Source organism: Porites lutea, chromosome 12 (assembly GCF_958299795.1).
Source record: "Porites lutea chromosome 12, jaPorLute2.1, whole genome shotgun sequence".
NCBI classification, from domain to species: Eukaryota; Metazoa; Cnidaria; class Anthozoa; order Scleractinia; family Poritidae; genus Porites; species Porites lutea.
Window position 1 is genome coordinate 20680431 of NC_133212.1, and position 14340 is coordinate 20694770.

General features: G+C 39.8%; 2 protein-coding genes across 3 annotated transcripts; one reads left to right on the forward strand and one right to left on the reverse strand.

Annotated features, from left to right (window-relative positions):
- Positions 1-800: 800 nt before the first annotated feature.
- Positions 801-4110, forward strand: LOC140922025 (melanocyte-stimulating hormone receptor-like). 2 transcript variants are annotated; one of them, XM_073372056.1, is made up of 3 exons: positions 801-1244; positions 1391-1462; positions 2935-4110. In XM_073372056.1, exon 3 carries the CDS (start codon positions 3184-3186, stop codon positions 4108-4110), a length of 927 nt encoding a protein of 308 aa, XP_073228157.1. In that variant the 5' UTR covers positions 801-1244; positions 1391-1462; positions 2935-3183. The 2 variants fall into 2 exon arrangements, with proteins under 2 accessions (XP_073228157.1, XP_073228158.1); XM_073372057.1 differs by lacking the exons at positions 801-1244; positions 1391-1462 and adding an exon at positions 2337-2457.
- Positions 4076-11350, reverse strand: LOC140953854 (tolloid-like protein 2). Its single transcript, XM_073403231.1, has 6 exons — positions 11335-11350; positions 10198-10560; positions 9654-10043; positions 8321-8758; positions 7563-7907; positions 4076-6290 (listed from the first exon to the last, which is right to left on the reverse strand). Exons 1-6 carry the CDS (start codon positions 11348-11350, stop codon positions 6118-6120), a joined length of 1725 nt encoding a protein of 574 aa, XP_073259332.1. The 3' UTR covers positions 4076-6117.
- Positions 11351-14340: the final 2990 nt, after the last annotated feature.

Here is a 14340-nt window from a genome sequence, read left to right on the forward strand (position 1 = left end):
GCCTCGTTTCACCAGTCACTGTAAAATGGACTATTCGCATTTGTGAGAAAAAAAAAAACATGGAGAACTCAAAGTTTCTTTTCAAATTTGATTTGCAAATTAACTGCTTGACGCAAGTTTTTGAGAGGATATATTAACTGGTTTCTTGTTTCCCTTTCTATTTCAAACACACATTTAGACTTCGTATTTTCATTGTCACTAAGGCATTATTTACAACAGCAAAAACAACAACAACTTTATTACACATTGACACTGCCTGCATTTAGCAACAGTTACTAGAGGCAGGCATTGTGAGGACGCTACAAATTGATTTTGAATTTAAGGACCGGTTCAGACGCCGCTCCACTCATGTGCTTAACCTAACTGATGAATTAAGCACGGCAAAAGAGCGGCGTCTGAATCAATTTGGTACGGCAGTTTTAGTTTGGTGTGGCAAAAGCGTTAAGTTCGACAGAGTCTGTCGAACTTTTGTCGAACTTAACTTAGGTTCGACACACGGTACGCCGTCTGAATCAGATGTCGCGCCAGTGTTGCTCCAAAGTCGAACTTATTCAGTTAGGTTCGGCACATGAAAAGTACGGCGTCTGAACTAGGCCTAATTTCTGTTTCGCCACAAAGATCCATACACTTGTATAAGAGATTTTACAAATATAGGAGGAAGATAGAGATAACTAAAACAAAGATACTAAGTAAAGCTGATAAATCAACGTGTAAAAAAAAATATATTAAATCAAACTCCTCTCTCAATTACATCAAGAAGGGTGTCCATGTCAATAACTATCCTGGATTTGAAATTTATAAATTTAAAAATTGTGCACTTCTTTTTTCATAAAAGTGCATTTTTGAGGTTTACTCAAATACTTACAGATACTGTTCCAAATTTAGACCCGAAAGCAGCAGAGTCTGTAGGGGATTGGATGTTGTACTTTTGAACTTGACATAAAAAAGTGCGGTGTGGGATTATATTAAGACAGAGGAGAGGTTGACGTATAACGTAGATATTGGCATTTTATTGGAGGAAATGAAGTAAGGAATAGTTTGACGGTTCGGAATTCGGTAAAGTTCATTTTAAAACGAATCGCTTCTGTTCGGAGCACTAGATTTGTTTCGTGGAGAATCGAGATACTATACACAAGGATCTCATAAGACATCTTTAAACATGTTGAATTGCTGAGAATGGAATGCCTGTGACGGATTCCAATATTTCTACTTATCTTTAAAACAAATGATCGATACTACTGCAGGTGAGATGGCCGTCAATTCAAATCACTCAATATTAGATGAAATCTTTGCGTTCCAAAGAAAATTGTTTGTATGATGTGATTAACACAAATCTTTAATTTTGTACTTGGTAACAATTAACTTAGTTTTAATTTTATGTTCATTTAAGGGAAAGCTTTCTTGAAGTTGGCCATCAGTCGCACACATCGGATAATTCCACATTCTGGGGAGCCAAGTTCTTGTAAGCATTTTTTTCTTTACTTTGCAGGTAAATGTCTCTGTATTTTTTCGGCCTTCTTATTCATATTTGACTACGTACGATGATCGGATTCATTGACAGCTAGCGCCTTTTACTGACAAGATCAATTCGATCGAGTACTCAAACGGTTTTTTTCCCCTTCCTTTCCTTTTGTTTGTTTTAGCAATGAGGTATTTATGTTTGAAACGAAGTTAATAAAATGTTTTTCTTGTCAAGTTCATTCTTCATATCTAAGTTTAAATTTTGTGATATTTTTTTTATTCCTTTGTAACCTTTGCAATTTTTTATTCCTTTGTTTGGCATGTTATTATAACCAAAGAACAATACCGTACTTTAGCTGGTACTTCCGCTCCCTCGCTCGTAGTTTTCCTGTTTTGCTTTTTTCATTTTTCATTTTGCGTCGTCTTTATGCAAACTAGCATGTTTTCGAGAGGGAGGCGTTGGGATTTTCGGTTTTGGCCATTTTTTATGTCGGTTTTTCGGTTTTGTTTTCCGTTGCGGTTTCCGGTTTTTCCGTTTTCTAGCATTTGGTTTTTCGATTTTTTGGCAAAAATAAAGCAGGTTAGATTCCTCTTTGGGTCTCTGTACAGTCAGATGTTAGGCTATTTTATATGTTTCTATTTTACCGTCAATCCAGGTCAAACTGCAATGTGGGATTCTGGATTTTTTTATCAGAGCTTTAAAGCTATAGGAGAGCTTTTTGCGATCGCAATATTCAATCGAGGATCTTTGTGAATTCTCCTAGACGATCTTAGGGCAGATATGCCAGTCTTACGACTATAACATCCATAGATAGTGCTGAGACTGTGATGATATTGATATTTAGAATGATGATGTGATATTGTTAAGTCGGCAAATTGAAGAACGACTCCCCAAGAATTCTGTCGGCCGACTGTCGACGATTGTCGTTAAACTGTAGGAGAGCTGTTGGTCGATCATAAAATTTTCAACGTGAGAGTTCATATTTATTGATCAAGGTAAAAGAGCTAGATGTAGATAGTTTGAGTATCAGTTTTTTTCAACAAACCAGAGTTAGTTTTAATCTGTCCGCCGCCTGTCTGTTGGTCGTCATGTGTCGATGAACTGGCGGTCGACAGTCTACCAACAGACGGCCAACAGATTTTTTGGGGAACTTAATATGTTCTTCAATTTTACCGTTTAGTCCCTATGTTCCACATATCACTGACGTTTGAGATCTAGACTTGAGTTTTGCACATTTAGCTGTATAAATCTTCGGTTATGATGGTTTTGTATTCGCTTTTCGGTTTTGATCGAAATCTATCGCGGTTTTTCGGTTTTGGGTAATTTTTAGAGCGGTTTTTCGGGTTTTTATTGACCCATACGCCCCCTCTGTTTTCCATGACCCAGTCAAAAAATAATTTGACTTCATCTTGTGCTTAAGTTATGATGTTCTGTTTCCTCCTTGTCATTGTTAACTCCTCATTTTACCACAGCTGTTGGACGTGCTATTGTAGTTTACTTTCTTTTCCGGCGGGCGATATCCATCAAATGCAAACAATAATTTGCACATCAAGCAAACTACATCATCATTATGAAATATTACTCTGTGGTTGGATGAAGACGTGTATGCATTAAATAATTTGCCAACTTTGTTACTGACGTCCTAGAGAGATGATTGGGTACCATCAATAAGGGAAGCCTTAGAAGCGTATTACAAACTGGAATTGAAAACAGAATTGGAGATGTTAAACCTTTCCCTCTTTAGCAAAAACGATTCAGAACTCGATGACATGAACAATATGCAAGACAGTTATTATCCCGAAACAATTGAAGTAATTAATTGTATTCTCAACGCTCCACTTATTTTCGTATCCATCATTGGAAATGCTTTGGTGTTGACAGCCATATCGAGGACTCCTTCGCTCCGTTCAGCACCGTCCATAGTCTTCTTGTGCAGTCTCGCGGTGTCAGACCTTCTTGTCGGGCTTGTTGTTCAACCAGTTTACATTTCCAATGCGCTTATCTACTCAGAAAGCAGTTCCGCTTTAAAACAAGCAACGGAGGTCATGTTTTTTCTAGCCTGTGGTGTTTCTCTCTCCACCATGACAGCCATCAGCGTGGATCGGTTTTTAGCTCTTCGTTACCATATGCGTTATTCCGACGTGATGACAGTGAAACGTGCGTTATATACTTCAGCAAGCCTCTGGTTGGTGTTTATTTTTTTGTCATTTCTCAGGATTTGGAAAAGAAGTCTTCTATTTCTTGCTATAGTTGTCAGCGGCATTGCTATTTGCTTCTTCATATCAACTTTTTCGTACATCAGAATTTTCCAAATCGTGCGGCATCACACGTTGGTTATTCGATCACAACAACAGGCCATAAACAGGTTGAGTGCTGATACGACGAAAATTAAACAATCTACAAAGAGTGCCATCAATACCCTCATATATTTCATTTGTATGATCTTTTGTTATTTGCCAATATTGGTAGTTACTATCATTTTGGCTTTTGGACAGCCTCTGGATAACCGATTGCATATTGCAGATACAATAGCGTTTTTGAACTCGTCTATAAATCCATTTTTGTACTGTTGGCGTACTCAGGAAATTCGAGCTGCAGTTTGGAAGATTGTTCGTAACTTCCTTTGTAAAGGAGCGAGGCAAACGTAACCCGCCCAGCGAGAGAAAAATTCAAAATTCCATTTTGCAAAAGTTGTCATTCGGCAAACCTACTGCTAAATATAATGGTTTTTTGAACTAACTGGTTGCATGGTAGCTTTTCCCAGCTCCATAGCGCGAATTTTTTCTACTAATTTCCTAACTCCATAATTGACACACGGAGTGAAAAGGTTAAGTGTCTTTGCTTTCCTGCAATTAAGTGCCACAATTCAATTACTTCACAATATACCCTCACGACTCTAGAACCTATTTTAATTAAACCCAAAGATGAAGTTGCAAAAAATTGAGAAGTGCTTCTTCGGCCAAGGATAAAGATATATGAATGACCATAAAAAGGCTTGTAACCTTTTAACTGAGAGTATTAGCTATTAGGACGCGATGTGCGACCAAAAACATTTTTCTCAATATTTATCACAGTATTTTGTATTTGTTATTTATTAAGGCTCCTTTCGGCAGCAAGGCGGGTAAAACAGGTGTTATTTATGCCATCTGAATCATTTGAACTCTTTACATACTGCAATGTTGTCTTTGTTTATTCTAATAAAATACATTTCGATTTCTACGAAAGGGAAATTTTATATAGCACAACCCCTAACACTTCGCTTGAAGCCAAAACGAATAGTAACCAACGAAAGTCCGACCTTAATAATGCCGTGGGTTGCTTTAAAATATAGTTGATGTTGCTTACTAAATGACGCTGGAAATCACGGGCTGCCACGATGCCTCGATAGCTCTTAAATTTAATTTCAAAGGCTGTATTTTTTGGCCGTTCTCTCCTTACAAAAAAAAGGGGAGAAATTATTCATTATGAGCAGGATCCATCTTGTGTCAGATGTTGCCTTTCGAGCTGAATTCTTATGATTTCTACTGCTGATCATGACATGCACCGAGAGAAAGAGGGAGGGGTCCCGAGTTCGATTCCCAGCCGGTGACTACAAATCTTCGTATACGACTTCTTCCCTTTGTGGTTTTCACTAGCGACGGATTCGGAGTCGGAGTCGTAATCACAAGCGTAGAGCTTATGATCTAGTGAAAACAGCGTTCCGATTTCGCTTTCGTACGACTCCGTCGCTTACGTTCCGGTTATGATGTAGTGAAGATTGTCGGAGTCGGAGGCAGAAGCGGAAAAACTAAACCAATCACAAAGCGTGGGGACGTTTATAGTGATTGGTTTAGTTCCTCCGCTTCTACTTCTGACTCTAAGCTAGTTTTCACTAACGACGGAGTTGCAGTTGGAGTCGTAATCAGAAGCGCAGAGCTTATGATCTAGTGAAAACAGCGTTCTGATTCTGCTTACGATTCCGTCACTTACGTTCCGCTTCTGATCTAGTGAAAACCAGATTTTCGGAGTCGGAAGCAGAAGCAGAAGAACCAAACCAAGCGGGGGAACCTGCACTGCGATTGGTTAATCCTTCTGCTTCTGCTTCTGCTTCCGACTCCGACAATCTGGTTTTCACAGATCATAAGCGGAACGTAAGCGAAAGAGTCGTAAGCGGGCTCGGAAGAAATGGAAACGTTCTGATTTTTCTGACTCCGATTCCGTCGCGCTTATGATTCCGCTTACGACTCCGATTTTTAATTTTCACTAGGTTATAAGCGCTCTTACCACTCCGTTTACGACTCCGACTCCGACTCCGTCGCTAGTGAAAACCAGCCTTTAGTAGCTTTTAATACCCGTGGAAAGGAGTGCTGATAAAGACAAGGGGAAAAATGAACGCAGAGTCGGCGCAGACTCTTTATCTTAACCGTCGCCGCTGTTATGCTTGAAAAAAAAATTGATGTGTAACCAGTATCAGTATTATCAGTGCCACGAACGTGTAATAACCATGGCTGGTTGGCTTTGAGACTGACATCTAACAGTGCTGATAATTAGACATAACATTTATCTCAGTATATATCGGCAAAGGCAATGACTTCAGGCCTACGTCATGCGATGGTTGTTTTTCCACGATGGAAACTTGATGGCCGGACTATAGCTAAAACTTTTAACCCCGTGCTTTAACCGCTTACGGTTGACTGAGTTCTCATCCGCTTTATTATGCTAGTCTTGAATGAAGAACCGCGTTCTCGTGCTCTTTTGTTCCGCCTCCACGTGACAAACACAGTCACACCAATCGCCACCAACACGATTGGGATAACTATCCATGGAACAATCGACGCCACAGCAAGTTCTTCAAAGGATAAGAGAACATAAGCAACGGTGTAATAGGTAAGCTCATTAAATTATCTTTATCTAACAGTGCTCGCTGACGTAGGCCATTAGCGTGCGGTCGTCGCTTCTAATTCTTTTCACCCGAAAAGTGACTTACTTTTTGGGTGGAGAGAAGCGACGACCGGAAATGGCCATCAGGTTGCATGTAATATTTTGCGAAAAACGTATTTCTAGTAGTGATGGTGAGGCAACACCAGCATGTTGCTTTACAATCCTGGAGACAAGTCCTTGGGACAGTAGTGCATTATTCATAATTTTCTGTAATTTTTCGGTGCCCCTCATAAAACAGTGCATCCTTTTCAAAAATTGCTGCGGTTCTCCCTCCCCCACCTTATTGCGCAATATTAAAACTGGGGAAAAGTTCTGGATACAAGCGTTCAACGTTGTTTGTGGGGTGGAGGGAAATCTTGGGCATGTGTGAATTGAAAAACGCCCCACAAATGTAAATTTGTCCTTTTGCCCAAGATTGTAACAATGTTGAGTGATATAGACCAACATGTTCAGTCTCTTCCAGCACTAAAGAGAGCTGGGTTGAGTTGGACCAAATTTAGCATTCAACAATGTTACATTCCGGACAACACGTTGTCAGTTGAAAATGAGAATGATGGTTGGCCTTTATGTTAAAAGTAATAGCGCTGAACCGTTGTTTGGATCAACATATAAATGTAGGTAGCATCTTACCATGGTAGACTAAAACCCATGCACTGTCGTCTAGATTACAGGGAAAGTAGTCCGAATAGACCTTTTTACCTATACGGCGGCCATATTGAATTAATTCGATTTAAGGAGTATTATAGGATGCCCAGGGGGCATGAGCACATTTCGTTTGTATTTTCGAACGCTTTTCGGGACATTTTTTCTTAAAGTTTTCTTAGAATAAGATTGTAATGGGAAAAAAGATCCTTGTGCAATGTTTTGATGTAATAATGATCGCGCTTTTTCCAGAGAAATAAAACAGCGAAAGACGATATTTCTAATACTAAACTAGAAAAAAAGCGATCATTATTTCATCCAAACACGGTACAAGGATCTTTTTTCCCATTACAATCTTATTCTAAGAAAACTTTAAGAAAAAATGTCCCAAAAAGCGCTCGAAAATACAAACGAAATGTGGTCATGCCCCCTGGGCATCCTATAATACTCCTTAAAGCGAGTTAATTCAATATGGCCGCCGTATCGGTAAAAAGGTCTATTACCAAATATTATTGCAACATCACTTTTGATTACTAACCTCTTTCTGTCATTGTAAACGTGGCACGAAAACCACGGTTGTCCTGCGCCTCCGTTATGATCATCTGTATCATCAAGTCCGATTCAGATGTCAACAGTCCGGAAGGTTTGTTCGAGCCGCAAAACGTATCTTTGCCCACCAGTAGCTTACTTCCTCCCGAGCAGGCCATATCAAAATCTTCAATCTTCACCTCCACTATATAACCATCCGGGACCACAATTTTCCAGGTACAAGTGATGATTGGGTAGGAATAGGGATACCCCGGACTAACTAAAGACCCTGTATATCCTCGCACTTCGATGGGTTTCTGTGGTTTCGTGTCTGTGCGACATCGACTTGTATAACCTGAGGAAATAATAACGCATAAATATAAATCAGGATCGGACCCTACGCTACAGGCGAAATGTTTTCATTAAACTGAGCAAGACCAGTTGGATAATTTACGAGCAAACATCTCACAAAGATTGCTTATTAGTAAGTGGAGTCTGTAAGGATAGATACTGATAGTAACCATACAAATACGAAATATGTCTGGTGGTGTATACAAAATCATTTTTTCTAATTTCTTATCAACTAGGTAAAAAGCTTTATCAATGAAAGGTTCAATACCATGATGCAGCAACGTCATAAGTGTGTTAGAAGAAAACATAAGAACCATCTATTTTTAAGTCGTGCCACATTGAACAACATAGGAAAACCCCACGAGGCGAATTAATTTATGAATGTTTTAAATGAAATGTGAACAAACACCCATTTACCTTGTGGAATAACCTCATATGAAGCATAAAATCCTGTAGTATTTGGACTTGGTAACAGGTTATCACCCTTGGTGTACTCACTACTAGAGGTGTAATTTGTCGTGAAAAACACCTGAAGCTGATTCCTGGTAGAATATATCACCGGGGGCTGAACAGGACTGCAGAATCTTCCCCAATATGAAGAAACACTATCAAAATCAGGTACGAAAGAATCATCTACACGAACCCAATTTCCACCATTTATACCATTTTTGCAGTCACCCTGGATGTTTAATTTTGTAAACTGAAGCTTAACGCGATACCCATCAGGTGCTTTTAGTCGCCAATAGCAGGAGCTGATCGGCGGAAATTGAAGCGGGTAGTCTGGGGAGGCCAGGCGACCGGTTGAATCTTGGGTCAGATTTAGCGACACCACGCTGTTGTTAGGAGTGCACACACCTAAAAAGTAACTGATAACAGGTCAATCATCTACAGGTATATAGTACCATATCCATATTTCAAAACAAGGAATTGTTAAAGGGCAGTATCACGGCTCATCATCGTCACAATATAATCTTTATCATTCAGCCCTTGTGATCGAGAGGCTCTTAACAATGATCCGACTTCCGATCCGACATTACGTTGACAAGATCGGAAACACTCGACATCATATCTGGGAATGTCAAATGAAAGAGAATGGAAATGAAAGAGGGATTGAATGATTTCGCCCAATGCTCTTTGATGATTGGGCTAATTGGGGACGGTACTTCGTCAGCTTTTGGGAGACTGGTGTTTTTTTTGCCTTTGTGAATCTGCTCGCGCAACACTCATCGGCGTCAAAAGTAATACGGCTGTGCAGACTTCAAGGTCACAAGATGCCCCCTTTTTATGTCAACCTTGGCTACAAGGTAGCACAAGGTACGTACAATTGCTGAGGCACGAAAGAGCTCGCGAACAAATACAGAAAGATATCAATTCCGTCTCCGACGAATGATGACCAATCCTTAATTAACGTTTATGAACTTTTTACCCACATAACACACTCAAACTTGAAACATATAGGCAGAACTTTTTCATCCAGTGTTTAGCCCGCTTCCTAAAGACAGGTTTTTTTGCAATTGCATGTTATGATTAATTTTGTGCAAGGTCACTACTGAGGAACTTCTACTGATACAATCACAACTGTTGGAATTTGAATGACGACTTGTTCTTGTTGCCACTGCTCGCTTAAAGACTGGTTATGTTACCATGACCGTGACAAGCATCTGTTCACAAAAGGATCAAAACCAAAGGAGCGGGTTTTTCGTCATCATTTTGTCACGAAATGTCGTCAGTATAAAATAACTAACCTTACCGTTAGATATGGCGTCAAATCTTGCGGCGAATCCCTGAGAAACTCTTTCTTCATCCGATATGAACGTAACTAGAATCTTAGGTCCTACTGAATAGATCGGAGGAGGGGCAACATTACCACAAAATATTCCGTATCCTGGGTCGTTTTCTATGAAGCTGTCTCGTACCTCCACGTGGTCTTCCTCATCACAATTGCCCAGTCTTTTTGAACCAAGATAGAAGGCCTGGAAGCTAATCTTTATGCGGTGGCCGCTGGGTACTGTGATTATCCATCGACATTTCATGTTTATATGGTAATCTAATGGAAATAAAGGGCTTTGAAATCTGCCACTTGAACCGCTAAGCACGATGTTATAATTTGCCTCAGGATCATGGTATTGGCTGCATCTCTCTGTAAATGAGGTAGAGGCAGTTCAAGTGTGCACAAAGTGACGTTTTATATCATGCTTAAAAAGTAAGGGAGGGAGATGCCAAGACTGCAGTTTAGTGTCCGTTTACAAAGTGTTCTTTGAGGGAGATTTGACTGTCGTGGCAAAATATCTTACCCGCTGATTCCCGTGACAACGAGGCTTGGAATCCAGGATGTACCTCTATGGTTCCATTGGTTATCGTGTATATCACGGTAACATAGCTCAGGCGGGACACTACATCGTCAGGCACGTGATAACCACAGTATCTCCCCAATGACCCAAAGCTATATCCGTCATTCTCGGCTAATTCCACAGCCGAACTTGAGCAATTAGTGCTGTTTTTCAGATTGAATAACTGAAAGTGGACACGTATACGATATCCTTTGGCGACAAAAACACACCATGAATACTGCAATGACACATTTGAAGGAAACGCTGTTGGACTTGAGATGTTCTCCAAGGGTGTGTTTTTTGAAAGCCATATTGACCGGTTGCATTCTGGTTGACAGTAAAAAGATAGCAGAGCGCGACAAAATAAGAAATAAAGGGTTAACATACACTGCTTGCCAATGAACACATTACAGACGCTCTAGCCTTGTGGGAGCTACTGGACGGTTCTCGTCATTCTCAAAGTGCAGTGGCGGATCTAGGGGAGGTGCCGTGGGGGCCCGCCCCCCCCCCCCCCCACTTTATTTTTAGACCAAACTGAGGCCCGACGGGCCGAAAAGAAATTTTTTGGAGACCGGGCCCCCCTTTATCTTGGGATCTGGATGACCGCCCCCCCCCTCCCCTTATCTGTAGGTCTGAATCCGCCACTGAAGTGGGTAGCCTTTAGATTTAGATACACTTTGCTTGTCCGTGTTGCCATAAAAGCAGTAGTGAAAGGAAAAGGTCAGTGATAAGATAATGCATCTAGCAACTTTTATTGGCGTCAAGAGAGCATCATCCCTTCCTGCTAATGCATCATACAGGGTTCGCACAAAGTCTTGAATTCTTGAAAAAGTCTTGAAATTTTCCCGGTAATTTTCCAGACCTGGTAAAACTCTGAAAATGGAGATTAAGTCTGAAAAAATGGTAACGTTTTCATTGAATCGTATTCAATCCGCGCGTATTTTGCAGCACATCATGAAAAAAGCTTTGTTCCTACGTTTTTAAACGTCTCTATAGATCACCTATTTTTAAACCTTGAGTTTGCAAAAAGAAATTATTGTTTTGGAAAAAAAAAAAAAAAAGAAAAACTTTTGAATTTTGTATTCAAAAGTCTGTACGAACCCTGATCGTGAATCATGAATCATCGGTCATAAGAGATTCTCCCCTTTTTACGGTTATTAACCAAAATTATGACTTTCATCTTCACTAGGCCTCTTCTCTTACACCTGTAGCAGTCACTATGCATACTGCCTGTCACAAGAAATAAGTTTACATACCGTAAAATTCCGAAAATAAGTCCCGGGGCATGTATTTTTCAAAGGCCCTTTTTGAGGGGCTTATTTTTGGAGGGGCTTATATTCGGAGGGGCTTATCTACGGAGGGAAATTTGCGTCCCAAAATCTATTGGGCTAGCCTTATAGTTGGAAGTAAATTTACCGTTTTTGCTTTGTTTTCCTTTGTATTTGAGGGCAATTTTCCAAGTACAAGCCCCCTGGGGCTTATATTCGGAGGGGCGATTTAACGGAGGGTTTTTTGCGTTACCGGTTTGGGGGGCTTATATTTGGAGGGGCTTATACATGAGGGGCTTATTTTCGGAATTTTAAGGCAGCCTACTTTTCCCTTAGCTCAACTGCTAATGGCTGACAACAATAGTGAGTTTACGCAAGAGGACGGTAAGAAAAAGAGAACGGCAAAAGGCTTGTGTGTGACAAACGTGACAGGGCTATCACTTGCGTGTTTTGTCGTGATCTTCACTGAACATTAAGGTTTTCTGATCTTTACGAAAATGTCTGTTTAAAGGAAAGTGAAGTTTGGCGAGAAGTTATTTCAAAAAAAATTAATGTCACGCTTGTCACACAAGGCCTGACGTCTTCTTTCCTCCCCCGTCCTGTTGCGTGATTCACTACACAGTAATTTTCAGGGAGTTATAATAATTCCTCTAGTGGGGCTAATTTAACTCCTTACGGTGGAGTTATTTTTTTGGGGAGTTAACTCCAAAAAGGAGTTTAAAGAACTCTTTTTCAGGAGTAAAAGTGACCCCAGATATTGAGGAGTTAAAATAACCTCAAAAAAGGAGTTATCCTGTACCTAAAATTTTTACTCGACTTTTCAGAGTTAAATTAACTCCAAAAAGAGTAAAAACAACCCATGTAAGGAGTAAAAGTAACCCCATTTCGGAGTGATTTTAACTCCAGACTGGGAGAAAAAAAGAAATCTTTTTCAGGAGTAAAAATGACCCCAAATTCGGAGTTAAATTAGGAGTTAAAATAACCCCCAAAAAGGCGTTATCCTGTACCTAAAATTTTACTCCATTTTTGGAGTTATAATAACTCCCCAAAAATTACGGTGTAATGGTGAACTCATTTGTGAACACAGAAACGTATACAAACACAACAGTACAACAAGCAGCCATGTAACTGATTCGCAAAACTACTTTACAAAATCCGGCTCCTTGTGGACTAGGCCCTTGGGTCACATTCCCCAACAGGGGTATAGACGCTTATAAAGCTTTCTTTGCAATATAGTCTCTGGGGAACCATGAATTTGTCCAGGAAGCCTTTATTACGTACTAAGTAGTCTTCTTATTTGCGGACTTACCATAAACAAATTGCTCGCCATTGATTGGTTTCAAATGCACAAGAACTGCAATTCAACATAACAAGGAAAACTTTAATTGCACTGAATTGGTATCAGGGACATTTATGCATATGTGAAATTTGGAATCCTGGGCTTTGTAATCTGGAATTCGACTCAAGGAATCCGGAATCCCGCAAACGTTTGGAATCTTGAGTTTCAGTTTCGACTGGCAAAGAATCCGGAATCCACGATCCAAGACTGTCTTGGTTTACCTCATATAGGTCGATGAAAAGGACACTAAATCCAGAGGCTCGTAAATTCGTGGTGAAACCTTTGGCATGGCGTATTCAGAAATTTTTAACGAGTTTGTTTCTTTAACTTTGTCAACGAACTCGAGCGGAAACGCTTGCCACCCAGGATTTTTGTTTGTTTGTTTGTTTTAATCTTTTCTTCTCTTTTTTTTTTTCAAAATGTTGTGCTTGACTAACCCGCAGGTGGACTCTAAAGATATCCTATCAACAATGTGTTATGACCGTTTTAGACCGGGGACTTTTGAATTTGATTTATATTCCGCCTGACTTGAGGAACCTGACATTAGTGTGTGACATACGGTTTTTTTTATCATGATTTTGTAACAGACGGTTTTGCGTCCACTGGCGCCCTTTTTTAAAATATGTACATATTTCATGTCGAGTAGTAATTTCTAAACTCTTAACATTTTGACTGAATATACTACTCTATTTAATAAAGAATAATACGAGCATAGACAAGGACACATAATATTCATAATTCTTGACAGGAAGAGCAACTGAAATGATGTACCGAAATGACCGACAAAAGTATACAATTGATACCAAATATTCAAATTATATTACCTGTCTCTTGGTGTCACTCACGTAGCTGCAATTTGAACCCTTTTTTTTCAATCAAGCATCAGACACGTTTAACAGGATTCTGCTCTCTTATATTTCGTTGCGCAATTCAGCATACGCTTTATATCATGGTCGTACCCGTAAGATGTGAAAACCCATAAAGTTTATACGCGTAGAATGTGAATTTCTTATAGACTCCAAACGTAGACAAATATATAACTCAGTTAGCTTCCTTTCACTAAATTCCAAAAAATTTTATAGTACTCGGACCAGCCTTGTTTAGAGCTTTATGTCAGGACTTGTTGATACTTAATACAAACTATGACATTTAGGAACCTATCTTACCTGTACAGAGAACTTATGTGAGGTAAATCAGAAACATTTTGTGACATCGGAACAGAATAAACAGAAGAAACTCCGCCAACCGATCTCTGGTGTCTTGTATGTCGGGTAACAGGAAGACCGTAATTGAATACCGAACAGTGTTAGCTAGTCAAGTAACGCAACTCTTATGTCTGTACGGCCGTTACGATCACTTCGCTCTGGGTTCTCAGTGCAGTTTGCTGGGATTAGAATGAGCGGAACAGGACAAGTTTTCCAACAGAAACTTGTCCGATTTTTTTGTCTGATTTTTTTTGGTCCAATTTTTTTGTCCGATTATTTGTCCGATCTTTTTGTC